The sequence below is a fragment of the Lagenorhynchus albirostris genome, chromosome 2 (genome assembly GCF_949774975.1).
Source record: "Lagenorhynchus albirostris chromosome 2, mLagAlb1.1, whole genome shotgun sequence".
In the NCBI taxonomy this organism is placed as follows: domain Eukaryota; kingdom Metazoa; phylum Chordata; class Mammalia; order Artiodactyla; family Delphinidae; genus Lagenorhynchus; species Lagenorhynchus albirostris.
The window spans coordinates 132,116,342-132,132,846 of NC_083096.1; the positions used below are offsets into that span (position 1 = coordinate 132,116,342).

At 37.7% G+C, this 16,505-nt stretch overlaps 2 protein-coding genes and 2 pseudogenes across 2 annotated transcripts in view; 3 read left to right on the plus strand and 1 right to left on the minus strand.

The window, feature by feature from the left end:
* ITGB3BP (integrin subunit beta 3 binding protein) overlaps positions 1 to 16,505 on the plus strand; it is an 87,003-nt gene that overhangs the window by 32,526 nt on the left and 37,972 nt on the right. Inside the window, exon 3 of the mRNA XM_060139863.1 lies at positions 3,255 to 3,390. Coding sequence (XP_059995846.1) covers positions 3,255 to 3,390 — 136 coding nt within the window. The remainder of the gene's footprint in view (positions 1 to 3,254; positions 3,391 to 16,505) is intronic.
* On the plus strand, positions 4,073 to 4,877 carry LOC132516145 (peroxiredoxin-1-like; annotated as a pseudogene).
* LOC132516146 (heat shock factor-binding protein 1-like) lies at positions 6,450 to 6,820 on the plus strand. Its single transcript, XM_060142554.1, has one exon. It carries the CDS (start codon positions 6,490 to 6,492, stop codon positions 6,718 to 6,720), a length of 231 nt encoding a protein of 76 aa, XP_059998537.1. The 5' UTR covers positions 6,450 to 6,489; the 3' UTR covers positions 6,721 to 6,820.
* On the minus strand, positions 12,729 to 14,203 carry LOC132514726 (keratin, type II cytoskeletal 8-like; annotated as a pseudogene).

Below are 16,505 nucleotides of genomic sequence, written 5' to 3' on the forward strand. Positions count from 1 at the left end.
CTGTATTTTTAAATATTTCAGTGTTAGCATAGTCTAGTAGTTCATAATAATAATAGCAGATCCATTATATCCCACATTTCATCCTGAAAGAACCCTTAGTTAGTACTTTCTAGACTATAATAGGTAAAAATATATAAAATACAGGTACCTTTTTGGTAGAATATGCTTTAAACAAGGTGATGAAGCAAGCTACAATTTGTGAAACATATTGAAGGAGAATGTCATATATATTTGAAATTCTGGAGAGAACATTGATTTCTTTTTTTCTGGGCAGAAAAATCAATGACCAAATTTTAGTTTTGCTAATGTACAAGGTTTGACCTTACAGAAAGTACAGTGGCATTTGGACTGATCCTAGACAGAATCTTTTTTTTTTTTTTAGTGTGGTATTAAATAATGTTGTCAATAAATATTACAAGCAGTTGTAAATTATTATAGAAAGTAGTTGTGACTTATCTGATTTCTATATCCTTATATTTTGTTTGCATCCTGAATTCTTTCCTTTCTCTAGCCAAATCTGTTCTTCTCACTTTTTCTTCCTCTATTTTTCTAAAGGACCTGGTAGGTAGCACTCATCATTGCTGAATGGAAAGAGTTCCAGACTTCTCAATTAGTAGCTCAGTCTTCTCTCAAATCCCAGTCTTCTTAACTCTTCCTTTTGTAGGAGACTAATAAGAAGACCAAGTCCTTCAACGTTTGGGCGTTGGCAGAATGGAAATTCTTAGGATTCTAGGATCACTTTTAAGCATCTTCAGAGTTTAAAAATTAGAGGACCTTGGTTAAACTTTGAGAGAAAAAGAACTTAAAGAAGTAAGACTATGCATTTGTGTGTATCAGTAGGCAGACATATAAAAATGCATTATTTACTGAAGAATATTTAGTGGGATAGTAGGGAAAGGTAGATTTTCTTTTTTCCCTCTAAGTACATTACGATTGTAGACATATATTTTCCTTTTTAATCAACACAGATAACCAAAAAAAAAAAGAAAGAAAGCAAAAGAGAAGACAGTATTTTTAAGGTGAGGGGGAAAAATTTATATATATATATATATATACACACACACACATATATATATATATATACACACACACACACACGCGTGTGCACACACACACCAAGACTTATTTTACAAAAGCTAGAAAATTGTTTTCAAGGAGAAATGTATGATCTGCAGTTGCAATATTTAGATATTTGGCAATTGGAAAAATAATTTTTGGTGAAAATAGGAAAACAGATTGACATAAATGTACATAGGGTAGTGACTTTCATTTCTTGTACATACACAGTGAAATATTTCTGGGCAATAAATTCTTAGAAAAGTGGGGTTGGATTGGATAAATGTCATAGTTTATGACTGAATACTTATAAACAGCTGAAAACTCAAGATGGAGAGGTAATAATAACCACCTGTTAAAGAGACTTAAAACCCTTTCACCTTACAAAAAAGATTACTTTGAAGCTATAACTTGATATTGTAGTTTGATTTTTTTTAAATATTGGTTATATTTGTGGCTACTGTGGATACATAAAATAAAAAATATAATGCCTTTTTTCCCCCAATACAAAGAAGTATCTATCATTTAAAATCTTACCTGTAAAAAAAAAAAATTGATGCTATAGATTCTGGAACTAATACCAAGATTATTGAAAAAGGTGACATAGCCACTATTTCTGCCATGATGTCTTGAAAATAAAGAATAGGTGACAATGGAGAATTATATAACTATTTCAAGTCAGCAGCCAAGCTAAAGTTTAATTCTACAGTGTTGGCAACATATCATGAACCTTCAGACCTTTCCTTTATCCCTAAATCCACCCTGTGCTGTCTGTTTCACCTCTAGATTTCAGGTTTTTCATACCTTTTATTTTCAGTTATCTAAGCCTCACCCTTCCTCTTCACAAGAATCCTTCTGTGAGATTACTGCAGCCCACTTTGGTTTTCCCTCTTCTCTGAATTTCTGTAACAAGCATACTACCTTTAGACCTGTCCTCTGCTGTTTATGAGGCCAGAGCAATTTTTTCGCTTCCTGTATACACATTAGTTAGCAAATGCTGGGTGATTAGTAAGCATTATAGAAAATACGTTTAAAAAGAATTCAGAAGAGCAAGCAATTAATAGTGTGATAATGGGTGTTTGGAGGAAGTGGATTATGAATGAGGCCCCAAACCAAAGAAATACTAGCTGAGACCCAAATGTGCATAACCTAAGTGACTGGGACTAAAGGCGTCAGTTAATAATAGATGAATGAACCAGTGAACAAATGAGTATATTCTTTTTTTTTTTTTTTTTTTTTTTTTTTTTTGCGGTATCAGGCCTCTCCCGTTGCGGAGCACAGGCTCTGAATGTGCAGGCTCAGTGGCCATGGCTCACGGGCCCAGCCGCTCCACGGCATGTGGGATCTTCCCGGACCGGGGCACGAACCCATGTCCCCTGCATCGGCAGGTGGACCCTCAACCACTGCGCCACCAGGGAAGCCCCAAATGAGTGTATTCTGAATAGAGTGGCCTGGCTAAGTTTACTGGGCTGTTTCTTTTAAATCATTCATTCATCATACATTTTTGAGTTCTATAGTACAAGGATGAAGTAATATGTATTTTCAGAAACTTAAATACTAATGGGGTATACAGAAATGTAATAAATTATTAGAATTTACTAACTCCAGTAAGAGGTATGAACAAGGTCTATGGGAACACAGAGGAGGAAGCTGCAGAGAGGATTTGTGTAGAATAGATCAAATTCTCAAAGGCCTTAAATGCCATACTCAATTGTTTCAACGTTCTTTTTGTTTTATCATTAAGATACTGTGTCAGAGCAACTTTGTGAAGGTTAAGGACACCACTAATCCTTCCTAGGGTTTCCCTGTGGGTCTTACTAAGAGACACTTCTGAGATTTTCTCTGGTCTAGGCCCATAATTATACTTCACGTTCAGCTAACAACAAATGTCAGGATGTAATTGGGAGAGTCAGCTATCTCTACTTGTTTGGAAATACCATCTCAGAATGTAGTAACCATTTAATGTTAAAATTTCATAAAATCAAATTGAGATACCCTAATCACTATGGAGACCAGGAAAATGTACATACCTTGAAATAACAGTGTTCACTTTGAAGATAATTGTGTATATTTAAAATCCAAAAAGAAAGATCAAGGAAAAGAGTATTAGTTTGAATTTTGCGAGTTTTTCAAATGTATTTCCAAAGATCTGTAACTAAACGTAAGTATTTTTGTCCCAAATTAATATTTATTTCTAGTCATTTGATTCTTCAAAAATCACAAGGAAGATAAGTGTTACAGCCTATTCTCCAACAACTGGAACCTGTCAAATTAGCCCATTTGCTTCTCCCACAAGCTCTAAAGAACAAGAGAACAAAAATGGACCATCAGATGGTTAGTTGAAAATTCTTTTCCATTTATTGTGAGATTTTTCTAGTTATTGGTTAAATCAGAATTTTGATTTAATAATATGTGGATCTTGCTGCAGCTGATTTTTCTCTTTTTTCTTAAAGAATTCAACATAGAAAAGACTAGAATATAGGTAACACTTTGGACATAAATGTAAACTTTATAGGCAGTTATTTTAAAATGCTACTGCAGACTTTGTTCTCTTACTATCCCATCCATTAAATAGAAGTTATGGCCTGACTGCCTTCAGCCACTATCAATTATAATGGTATAGCCCCTTAACAAGCTATCCATCATGTGCATAAATTAAAGGGCACATAATTCAGGTAATGCTACACTACAATTTAAGAATGATACTTCTGAATGTTATTTTTATCCATGTTATCCGTTTAGTTTTTCCACATTTCCTGTGTCTTTATAGCTTGCTTTTATTTATTATATTTCATCCTCTTTACTATTTTAAATGCATTTGCAAAAGGTTTTTAGAATTTTCCATTAGAGAGTAACCTAATTTTAATATGAAATTCTTTATTCTAAAATATTGTTAGTTTAATTTTGACCACACATATTTCTTATTCTCTGGTAGTTTATTTCTAAAATATTCATTTAAAAGATAGAAATCTAGGCGTGTCTCCTTCCTGACTGTCCTCTGTAGTTTGTCTGTGAGAACTGCTGATAGCAATATGTCTTCAGGAAATGCCAAAATTGGGCACCGTGCCCCCCAGTTCAAAGCAACTTCTGTAATGCCAGATGGTCAGTTCAAAGATATCAGCCTATCTGACTACAAAGGAAAATATGCTGTGTTCTTCTTTTACCCTCTTGACTTCACCTTTGTGTGCCCCACGGAGATCATTGCTTTCAATGATAGGGCAGAAGAATTTAAGAAACGCAACTGCCAAGTGATTCGTGCTTCTGTGGATTCGCACTTCTGAAACCTGGCATGGATCAACACACCCAAGAAACAAGGAGGACTAGGACCCATGAACATTCCCTTGATACCAGACCCCAAGTGCACCATTGCTCAGGACTATGGGGTCTTAAAGGCCAATAGAGGCATCTCATTCAGGGGCCTTTTTATTATTGATGATAAAGGTATCCTTCGACAGATCACCATAAATGACCTTCCTGTTGGCCGTTCTGTGGATGAGACACTGAGACTAGATCAGGCTTTCCAGTTTACTGACAAACATGAGAAAGTGTGCCCAGCTGGCTGGAAGCCTGGCAGTGATACCATCAAGCCTGATGTCCAGAAAAGCAAAGGATATTTCTCTAAGCAGAAGTGAGCACTGGGCCATTTTAGGGCCAGGCTGAAGTAGATGGCCATGAGAACAAAACCTCTTTTGTACTATTGTCATGCTTAAAACACAAGATCTTACACTCAGCCCAGATGTGGTGTGGGACAGGACAGGCCTTTCCTGCAGCGGTTGGGGAGGCCAGCCTTTCTTTCTGGAGGGAATGGCCTGAGCTGTATTATGGGGCAGGCAAACTGATGTGTATAGTAGTAGGGTATCACTTTTGGTCTTCTGTAGTTTTATTAAACTTGAGCTGAGAAAAATAAAGATATAGAAATCTAGATTTCATAGGTTTAATTTTTAATATTGTAAAAGGTCATGAATCAGTGACATGTCAAGTTTTTATAATATAAAATATTAAATAGGTTTAAATTTAATAAAATATATTTTAGATATGCTGTGATTAGCCTGATTCATATTTACTATTTAATATTTGAGTGCTAAGCATGTACTAGAAACTACAGAGAAACAAAGAAGTCTCCTCATTTTACCTAATTTGTTGTAATGAAACCTATAATGAGATCTTAAACTTTTGAATGACTTTATTTTACTTTAATCAGGCACTTTTAATCTTAAAGCTATCACTACTAGGTTTGCTTTCACAAAAATATATGAAGATTTATGTGTTTTCTTCAAGCTCTATATAGTTCTGGGGGGTTTTTCATTCGCTTGATATATCTTTTGTTTAAAATTAAAAATTAGTGCCTTAGAGATAGAACATCTCTATCCTGGAATGTGAACAGATTTCAAGTGGATACATACTCAATTTCCATATTGAAATTAAATATGGACTTAAGGGAACATTTCTTTTGCCCATAAAAAGATTGGTCACATGATCTCGGTTGACATTTAAGTGGATAATTATCACAGATTATAGTACTAGGTAAGCTCTTTTTTAAAAAGTCATATAGCAAGGGTTCCTGGGGTGCTGGTAATATTCTATTTCTATGTGATGGTTATGCGAGTTCACGCTATAATTATTCATTAAACTGCACATACGTGTTTTATGTACTCTTTGATATATAGATCACACATACAGAAATCTCAAAATAGAATTCTGTCTAGAATCTTATATCGGATTATGTCATTTGTAATCATTACATTGCTTTTCCTAATATGTCATCTTATATATGTTTTAGAAATAGGAAAGCCTGGGTCTTATAAAGTAATTTAAGTTCCAAATGAAGTCATAACTTCTGTTAACAATTCTCACTTTTTGAATATTGTACAAAACATAAGGTACAATTTAAATAAGCACTTTTACTTAAATAGCATTTTCAAGGACATTTTAGGTGCTACTCACTTCCCATCACACTTAGGATATATAAGTCAAAACTTTATCATGACTTTCAGGGCTATATGTCATCTAATACCTGACTACCTCACCTGCCTCATTTTCTGCTGCCCTTCCGATGTTTACAGTACTTTAGCCACTCTTACTTTCTGGCTATTTGTCAATCGTGCTGAGCCTGTTGCCTTCACAATAACTGCACTTGCACTTTTCTCAATCTCGAATATTCTTCCTCCAGGTATTTATATGTACTTTCTATATTCATTTGAATCACATACTATGTGAACAGGTGACAATATTAACTTTAAATCTATTTATAATTATAAAAGGAAGAAAACGTGGTTCTAAGTCTTCCCTCTACTTAGACTCTACATGGCCCACAAATGGCGTGAATGCTTCCAGTTTATACATTTAATATACACACATACGGGGCATCTGCGCGGACAAATGGAAGTGTAGGTGACGGTCTGAGACAGCACCGCCAAGCTGGGAACCCGGGAGATGGCAGAGGCTGAGCCCAAGACCATGCAGGATCTCACCTCGGTGGTGCAGACACTCCTGCAACAGATGCAAGATAAATTTCAGACCATGTCTGACCAGATCATTGGAAGCATTGATGACATGAGCAGTCACATTGATGGCCTGGAGAAAAACATCGCAGACCTCATGACACAGGCCGGGGTGGAAAAGCTGGACGGGGAAAGCAGGATTGCTGCCACACAGAAGACTTGAAGGTTGCTCATCTGCTCTGGAATCTGGAACACCCTTTTTACAAGCCAAGAGAAGCCGGATAGCTTTTTGCAACTAACTACTCTGTGTAGACAGGTTTTATATTATAAAGTGTGCATTCTTCTTACCACATACTATCGAGTTGGTTTATAGAGTAATTTTCCTCCCCTGCCCCCCATGTTTCCTGAACATGGTAACTTCACGTCTTGGACCTTGGTCAGTTGTGCTATTAAACACTAAAACTTTGGCAGTTCCTGCATACAATTGTCAAATTTTTTAGTGTATTTTTGTGAAGTCATTTTTTTCCTATCATTCCCTTTGTAGTAGTTGCTGTTTGATAAAAGTTGCTGTGTAATTTTTTTATTGGACATAGGGTAGATCCTTGGTTATAATAAGATTTTGTGAAGTAAGGCATTGATAGTTAAGGTTCTTTGATCCTCAGAGTGACTGAGTAAACACCAAATAGTGTGTTGGTGATACTTTCCAAGTGGTTAAAAACATTTAACATTGTGTATTCAGAAATATCTGGCACTACTCTGTCGCCAAAACTCGGAATGGAACCACGATTTTATGTCTGAGTCCCTGAGGTCAGATGCTACAGTAACAAAGAGTGACCACAAGCCACTTTACGGTTAGCATTTTTAAATACAGACAATGACAGAGTTGTCTGATGTGATGAGGTTTTCAGCAGTTAGAGTTTTGCATGAGGTTTGAACCTTCAGTAGGACCTTACCTTGTCCATCTACAGCAGTTACCATAGGAAATCTGGCAGGACTTTACAACTAAGCTACTCCATCTTTTGAGCTAGTGGCTGGGAAAAGAAACAGAAAAAGAAAACAGACCATGTTAAATCCATGCCTACTAAATAACTAGCAGTAGGCTTGGGTTTTTAAGAAATACTGTTTCTTTAAACTGTTTCTTACCTAAATTCGAGGAGAGTAGTGGCTTTATAATTGATGATGGAAGACAGGGAAAATAACTCCTACGGCTCAGCCGTACAGTGTCAGGAGTGCTGAGCCCAGAGGCAGTGTTGATGGGAAGGAGACCCATGCAACTGTCACAGCAGGATGATTTTGTATAGAGAATATGGAAGAAGCTGAGGAATGGAACAGTGCTTTGGAGAGGGAAACCCGTAGTCAACACAGCATGATTTTTTCAAAGTTTCCTATGTCACTAGTCTTAATTGTTTGTACTGCAAATATATAATAATATTAAGGAATAATTTGTCCTATTTATAAATTATATGGGGAACACAGAGGAGTCGATTTCTTCTGGGATAAAATGAATTCCCCACTGTTATCACCGAGTTGCAGAAACTCCCTCACTGGGCCTGTAGGTTGTGCTGCAAGGTGTGGCCCTGAAAGCCCAGAGCCAGCTGGACTCAGGGACTGGGTGGAACCGCGTGCAAGATGCTTCCAAGCCTGGGAAATGGCAAGTGGACCATCAGGATGTAAGCAGTTGTCTTCCTTAAGTAACAGGAAGGTTTCAGAGAAAGCTCCCCTGACCAAAAATACCTGCCGTGAATAAAGGTGCCTGAAATCCTGCTTAAAAAAAAAAAAAAAAAAAAAAAGATACACACGCACACACTCTTATTTATTTATCATCATATATATTGATTACATTTATGTATGTTTGTGTGTGTGTATCATTATATTGCTATCCCCTCCCCTACCCCTTAGCAAATTTTTCCAAACTAGTATCCTTTTCAGAGGAGAGGAAAGATGGTAAAATTTTCTGTTCTTTTACTCCCAAGATTGCATCAGACTTATTTTTTAATAGTTGGGGTAGAAGGATAAACAACAAATTTGCATAGTCAAAGAGAGTACTTGTAAATTAGACAATAGATCTGTAAAGATCACCCAGACTGTAGCAGTGTAACAGCACAGAGAGATAAAGAGATGGAGTATATGATAAAACAGTAAAGAGAAATAATGGATAGAGTAAGATCCAACATATGTCAAATAGGAGTTCTACAAGGAGGAAATAGAATGGAGCAGAGGCAATAGCTAAGATATATGGACTATCGGCTTTTCATAATTGAGGAAAGACAGGAATTTCCAGATCAGACTGGCATGCTTCATCTGAGCAGGATGAAATAAAACAAATTAAAACAAATTCACACCTAATCGTATCATGGTAAAAATGCAGAACATCAAAGACAAAGAGAAAATTTTAATGACAGCTTGACAGTAGACTTCTCATCAGTATCTATGGGCTGCAGCAGGAAATGGAGTAATAATACCAACTGAAAGTCACAGCTGAACTTTTTATTCAGGAAGTAAGAATGAAGTAAAGGTATTTTCAGACAGTCTGAGAGAATTTACCATTCACAGATATTCCCTGAAAGGATTACTAAAGAATGTACTTCTGTAAGTACATGCTCATAATTGAGCCTCAAATAAAGGAATGAAATGCAAAGAGCAATGGTAAAAAAAGTAAATTAGCAAACATGTTGGTAGATCTATAAATCTAGTTATAAAACTGTGATTACAAATCTTGCTGACTATAAAGCAAAACAAAAACAACTTGATAGGGGGTTGAAAACAAATACTAATAGACCATAATAGCATGGGAGATATATGAGGAAGCAGAAAGGAATTAAAAATTTTAAGGTCCTTATAATTTTCAGGGAGCAGATGGAATATCTGTCACTTGACTTTTTAATGGTATTTTTGTTTACTTGCCTGTAAAATGGGGAAAATAATAATATCTACCTCAGGATTGTTGTGAGAATTAAAAGAATTAATGTACAAAAAAGACTTAGAACAATGCCTGGCATATAGTAAGTGTTCAATACATATTTTAGCTATACTTTAAAATATTATTATTATACTTTAAGAAAAGACGTCAGATGATTTAATGTAAAAGGATAAAAAAACAGTGAATATTAGCTTTTTAAAAAAGCTAAGAGTTGGTACAAGAATATTAATATTAATATAGACCAAAATAGACTTTAAGACAAAAAGGCTTTATTGAAGATAATACGAATTTTTACATAATGAGAGAAGGAAAGATTCACTACCAGAAAAAGGATCCTGACCTTTGTGCATCAAAAATAAAAACTCAAAACATGACGAAATAGGACAGGATTGCAAGGAGAAACTCACAAATCCCTAATCATCATAGGAGATTTTAAACTACCTCTTTCAGAAACTGATAAAATGGATAAAAAAAATTAGGAAAGATACAGACAGTTTGTTTTTTATTGTCATTCAACCAATTTCTTTTCTTCCAGTTTTATTGAGCTATAATTGACATATAGCACTGTTTAAGTTTAAGGTGTGCAGCATAATGATTTGACTTACATACATCATGAAATGATTACCACAATAAGTTTAGTGAACATCCATCATTTCATATGGAAGCAAAATAAAAGAAAAAGGAAAAAAATTTTTTCCCTGTGATGGGAACTCTTAGGATTTCTCTCTTAACAATTTTCATATATAACATATCACAGTATTAATTATATTTATTGTGTTGTACATTACCTCCCTAGCATTTATTTATCTTATAACTGAAGTTTGTACCTTTTGACTACCTTCATCTCATTCCTCCTCCCCGCTACCCTGTGCCTCTAGTAACCACAAATCTGATCTCTTTTTCTATGTGTTTGTTTGGTTTGGAGGTATAATTGACATACAACACTATGTTAGTTCCTGGTGTACAACATCGAGATTCGATATTTCTATACATCACATAATGATCACCACCATGAGTCTAGTTACGATCTATCACCATAAAAAAATATCACATTACTATTGATTATATTCCCAAAATGTACATTTCATGCCTGGGACTTACTTATTTTATAACTGGAAGTTTTTACTCTTAATCTCCCTCACCATTTTCTCTCATCCCTCCATTTCCCTCCCCTCTGGCAACCACCTGTTTGTTCTCTGTATCTATGACAGTTTCTGTTTTGTTACATTTGTTCATTTATTTGGTTTTTTAGATCCCACATATAAAAGAAATCATGACACTTGTCTTTCTTTCTCTGACTTAATTCACTTAGCATAATACCCTCTAGGTCCATTAATGTTGTCACAAGTGGCAGTTTCATTCTTTTTTAATGGCTGAGTAATATTCCATTGTATATATATATACCACATTATCTGTTGATGAGCACTTATGTTGCTTTTCATATCTTGGCTATCATAAATAATGCTGCAGTGAACGTAGGGATGCATATATCCTTTCTAATTAGTGTTTTCATTTTCTTTGGATAAATACCCAGGAGTGGAATTGCTGGGTCATATGGTAGTTCTATTTTTACATTTTTGAGGAACCTTCACACTGTATTCCATAGTGGCTGCACCAATTTACATTCCCACTAACAGTGCACAAGGATTCTCTTTTCTCTACATCCTTGCCAACACTTGTTATTTCTTGTCTTTTTGATAATAGCCATTCTGACATGTATGAGGTGATTTTGATTTGCATTTCCCTGATGATTAGTCATGTTGAGCATCTTTTCATGTGCCTGCTGGCCATCTGTATGTCTTCTTTGGAAAAATGTCTGTTGAGATCCTCTGCCCATTTTTTAATCAGGTTGTTTGGTTTTTTGATGTTGAGTTGTATAAGTTCTTTATATGTTTTGGATATTAACTCCTTACCAGGCATATCATTTGTAAATATCTTCTCCCATTCAGTAGGTGGCCTTTTTGTTGTGTTGATAGTTTGCTTCGCTATGCAAAACTTTTTTGGTTTGATGTAGTCCTGTTTATTTTTGCTTTTGTTTTCCTTGCCTGAGGAGATAATATCAAAAAAATATTACTTTTTTTGTTTTGTTTTGCATATACATTCATTTGTATTATTTTTTTAGATTTGACTTATAAGTGATACCATACAGTATTTGAAATATTTTCATAGGCACTAAAGATCTTTCCAAGAATTTACTAAATCAATATGCATTTAAACAGTCAGGTACTTTTACCTCTAAAATCGTATTTATTTTACTGTGATATCCTGAGGAACTCACTATTTTCTAGATATTAGTATCAACAATCGCTTGTTGTCAACTCTGAGACAAAAAAATAGGGGTTAAATAAGGCAAGCTGGAAACTTTAATATACTTTGATTTTAAATATATATATATATATATATATATATATTTTTTTTTTTTTTTTTTTAAGGAACCAGTTGGTTGCTCTCATGAAATCTCTTTTTTTTTTCCAGCGTCTTTATTGGAGTATAATTGCTTTACAATTGTGTTAGTTTCTGCTGTATAACAAAGTGAATCAGTTATACATATACATATATCCCCATATCCCCTCCCTCTTGCGTCTCCCTCCCACCCTCCCTATTCCACCCCACTAGGTGGTCACAAAGCACGGAGCTGATCTCCCTGTGCTATGCGGCTGCTTCCCACTAGCTGTCCGTTTTACATTTGGTAGTGTATATATGTCCATGCTACTCTCTCACTTCGTCCCAGCTTACCCTTCCCCCTCCCCACGTCCTCAAGTCCATTTTCTACGTCTGCATCTTTATTCCTGTCCTGCCCCTAGGTTTGTTAGAACCTTTTTTTTTTTTTTAGATTCCATATATATGTGTTAGCATACGATATTTGTTTTTCTCTTTCTGACTTACTTCACTGTATGACAGACTCTAGGTCCATCCACCCCACTACAAATAACTCAATTTTGTTTCTTTTTATGACTGAGTAATATTCCATTGTGTATATGTGCCACATCTTCTTTATCCATTCATCTGTTGATGGACACTTAGCTTGCTTCCATGTCCTGGCTGTTGTAAATAGTGCTGCAATATACATTGTGGTACATGACTCTTTTCTGTGTGTGTGTGTGTGTTGGCAGAGCCAGCTGAAGCTTTACTCTTGGATTGGCTTTTAGTTGGGGGCGTGAGCAAGATAGGGAGCCCCAGGCAGTTGACTTCCCCCGGGGTGGGCTAAGGACGGGGCTGAGCCTCAGGTCTCTGGTTCTGACACTCCCCCGCACAGCTCCTTCTTGCAGGAGCAAGTGAGTGGGGAGGCTGGGAGGGATCGCAGGAGGCTTTCACTTGGTCAGGACGTCAGAGGACTCAGACACCAGCTTCCCATCATGGGTCTCAATCTTCTTCACAACCACAGTCTTAGAACTGGTACAGCTGAAGGAGCCAGAGCCCCCTCCAGAGCCCAAGCTGGACTGGTAGGAGCTCAGGCTGTAGTTGAGGCGAGGGGTCCCGTAGGCTGAGGTCAGTCCACCTGAATACCCACTGGTGGTCTTGGTGTGGATACTCATGTTCTGCATCCCAGACTCCAGCCGGCTCGCCCTGCCCTCCAGCAGCTTGTGGTAGGTGGCAATCTCCACGTCCAGGGCCAGCTTGATGTTCATCAGCTCCTGGTACTCACGCAGCTGCTGTGCCATGTCCTGCATGGCAGTTCTCACAGCAGCCTCCAGCTCAGCCAGCTTGGCCTGAGCATCCTTGATGGCCGGCTCACCACACTGCTCAGCATCAGCAATGGCAGCCTCCAGGGAAGCCCTCTGGCCTTTGAGGCCCTCAATCTCAGCCTGGAGTCGGTTGATGTTCCGGTTCATCTCAGAAATCTCTGTCTTCGTGTGACGGAGGTCATCCCCGTGCTTCCCAGCCAATGTCTGCAGCTCCTCATACTTGATCTGGTACATGGTCTCAGCCTCGGCCTGGCTGCAGTTGGTGATATCCTCATACTGGGTCTTGACCTCGGCGATGATGCCGTCCAGGTCCAGAGAGTGGCTGTTGTCCATGGACAGCACCACGGAGGTGTCAGAAATCTGCGGCTGCATCTCTTCTCCATACAGTTGCCTGTAGAAGTTGATCTATTCAGTCAGCCCTTCCAGGTGGGACTCCAGCTCTACCTTGTTCATGTAAGCTTCATCCACATCCTTCTTGGTGATGACACATTCATTCTCCATGTCTGTGTGCTTTTGGATCTCTTCCTTGTACTTGGTCTTGAAGTCCTCCACCAGCCCCTGCGTTTTGCCAAGATCCACCTCCAGCTTCAGCTTCACCTGGGCCACGGTTTCCAACTGATGCCAGAGGTTGTTGATGTAGCTTTCAAACACGTTGTCTGTGTTGCTCCGGGCTGTCTTCTGCTGCTGCAGGAGGTTCCATTTGGTCTCCAAAATCTTATTCTGCTGCTCCAGGTGTCGCACCTTGTCGATGAAGGAGGCAGATTTGTTGTTCAGAGTCTTGATCTGCTCCTTCTCCTGGGTGCGCATGGCCTAGATGTTAGAGTCCACCTCCAGCTTGAGGGGGCTCAGCAGGCCCTGGTTCACTGTGGCAGCTGTGATGCCCCCCAAACCCAGGGCCCTGCCATAACCTCGAGCCAGACTCATGCTGGTGCCCAGGCCACCCCGGAAGTTGCTGCTGCTGCCCACCCGGGAGAAGGCCGAGGAGCTGATGTGGGCACCGACCCACTGGTATAGGAGCAGCTGCTGAAGGACCGGGGGCTGGAGGTGGACACCTTGTAGAACTTCTGGGTCACCCTGATGGACATGGTGGAGGCTGGAGAGGAGGCGAGGAGGCCGAAGCAGACAGAGACTCGAGGAGTTGAGAAGCTGCTTCTCCCATGACTCTTTTTGAATTATGGTTTTCTCCAGGTATATGCCCAGTAGTGGGATTGCTGGGTCATATGGTAGTTCTATTTATAGTTTTTTAAGGAACCTCCATACTGTTCTCCATAGTGACTGTATCAATTTACATTCCCACCAACAGTGCAAGAGGGTTCCCTTTTCTCCACACCCTCTCCAGCATTTATTGTTTGTAGATTTTTTGATGACAGCCATTCTGACTAGTGTGAGGTGATACCTCATCGTAGTTTTAATTTGCATTTCTCTAATGATTAGTGATGTTGAGCATCCTTTCATGTGTTTGTTGACAATCTGATATCTTCTTTGGAGAAGTGTCTGTTTAGGTCTTCTGCCCATTTTTGGATTGGGTTGTTTCTATTTTTGATATTGAGCTGCATAAGCTGCTTGTATATTTTGGAGATTAATCCTTTGTCAGTTGCTTCATTTGCAAATATTTTCTCCCATTCTGAGGGTTGTCTTTTCATCTTGTTTATGGTTTCCTTTGCTGTGCAAAAGCTTTGAAGTTTCATTAGGTCGCATTTGTTTATTTTTATTTCCATTTCTCTAGGAGTTGGGTCAAATAGGATGTTGCTGTGATTTATGTCATAGAATGTTCTGCCTATATTCTCTAAGAGTTTGATAGTGTCTGGCCTTACATTTAGGTCTTCAATCCATTTTGAGTTTATTTTTGTGTATGGTGTTAGGGAGTGTTCTAATTTTATTCTTTTACATGTAGCTGTCCAGTTTTCCCAGCACCACTGACTGAAGAGGCTGTCTTTTCTCCATTGTATATTCTTGCCTCCTTTATCAAAGATAAGGTGACCATGTGTGCATGGGTTTATCTCTGGGCTTTCTGTCCTGTTCCATTGATCTATATTTCTGTTTTTTGTGCCAGTACCATACTGTCTTGATTACTGTGCTTTGTAGTATAGTCTGAAGTCAGGGAGCCTGATTCCTCCAGCTCTGATTTTCTTTCTCAAGATTGCTTTGGCTATTTGGGGTCTTTTGTGTTTCCATACAAATTGTGAAATTTTTTATTCTAGTTCTGTGAAAAATGGTTTTGGTAGTTTGATAGGGATTGCATTGAAACTGTAGATTGCTTTGGGTAGTATAGTCATTTTCACAATGTTGATTCTTCCAGTCAAGTGGTATATCTCTTCATCTGTTTGTATCATCTTTAACTTATTTCATCAGTGTCTTACAGTTTTCTGAGTATAGGTCTTTTACCTTCTTAGGTAGGTTTATTCCTAGTTATTTTATTCTTTTTGTTGCAATGGTAAATGGGAATGTTTCCTTAATTTCTCTTTCATATTTTTCATCATTAGTGTATAGAAATACAAGAGACTTCTGTGCATTAATTTTGTATCCTGCTCCTTTACCAAATCATTGATTAACTCTAGTAGTTTTCTGGTAGCATCTTTAGGATTCTCCATGTATAGTATCATGTCATCTGCAAACAGTGACAGTTTTACTTCTTCCTTTCCAATTTGGATTCCATTTATTTCTTTTTCTTCTCTGATTGCTGTGGCTAAAACTTCCAAAACTGTGTTGTATAATAGAGGTAAGATTGGGCAACCTTGTCTTGTTCCTGATCTTAGTGGAAGTGGTTTCAGATTTACACCACTGAGAATGATGTTGGCCATGGATTTGTCATATATGGCCTTTGTTTTGTTGAGGTAAGTTCCCTCTATGCTTACTTTCTGGAGAGTTTTTATCATAAATGGGTGATGAATTTTGTAGAAAGCTTTTTCTATATCTATTGAGATTATCATATGGTTTTATCCTTCAATTTGTTAATATTGTGTATCACATTGATTGATTGGCCTATATTGAAGAATCCTTGCATTCCTGGGATAAACCCCACTTGATCATGGTGTATGATCCTTATAATGTGCTGTTGGATTCTCTTTGCTAGTATTTTATTGAGGATTTTTGCATCTATGTTTATCAGTGATATTGGCCTGTAGTTTTCTTTGTTTGTGAGATCTTTGTCTGGTTTTGGTATCAGGGTGATGGTGGCCTGGTAGAATTTGTTGGGGAGTGTTCCTCCCTTTGCTATATTTTGGAAGAGTTTGAGAAGGATAGGTGTTAGCTCTTCTCTAAACGTTTGATAGAATTTGCCTGTGAAGCCATCTGGTCCTGGGCTTTTGTTTGTTGGAAGATTTTTAATCACAGTTTCAATTTCAGTGATTGTAACTGGTCTGTTTATACTTTCTGTTTCTTCCTGATTCAGTCTCAGAAGGT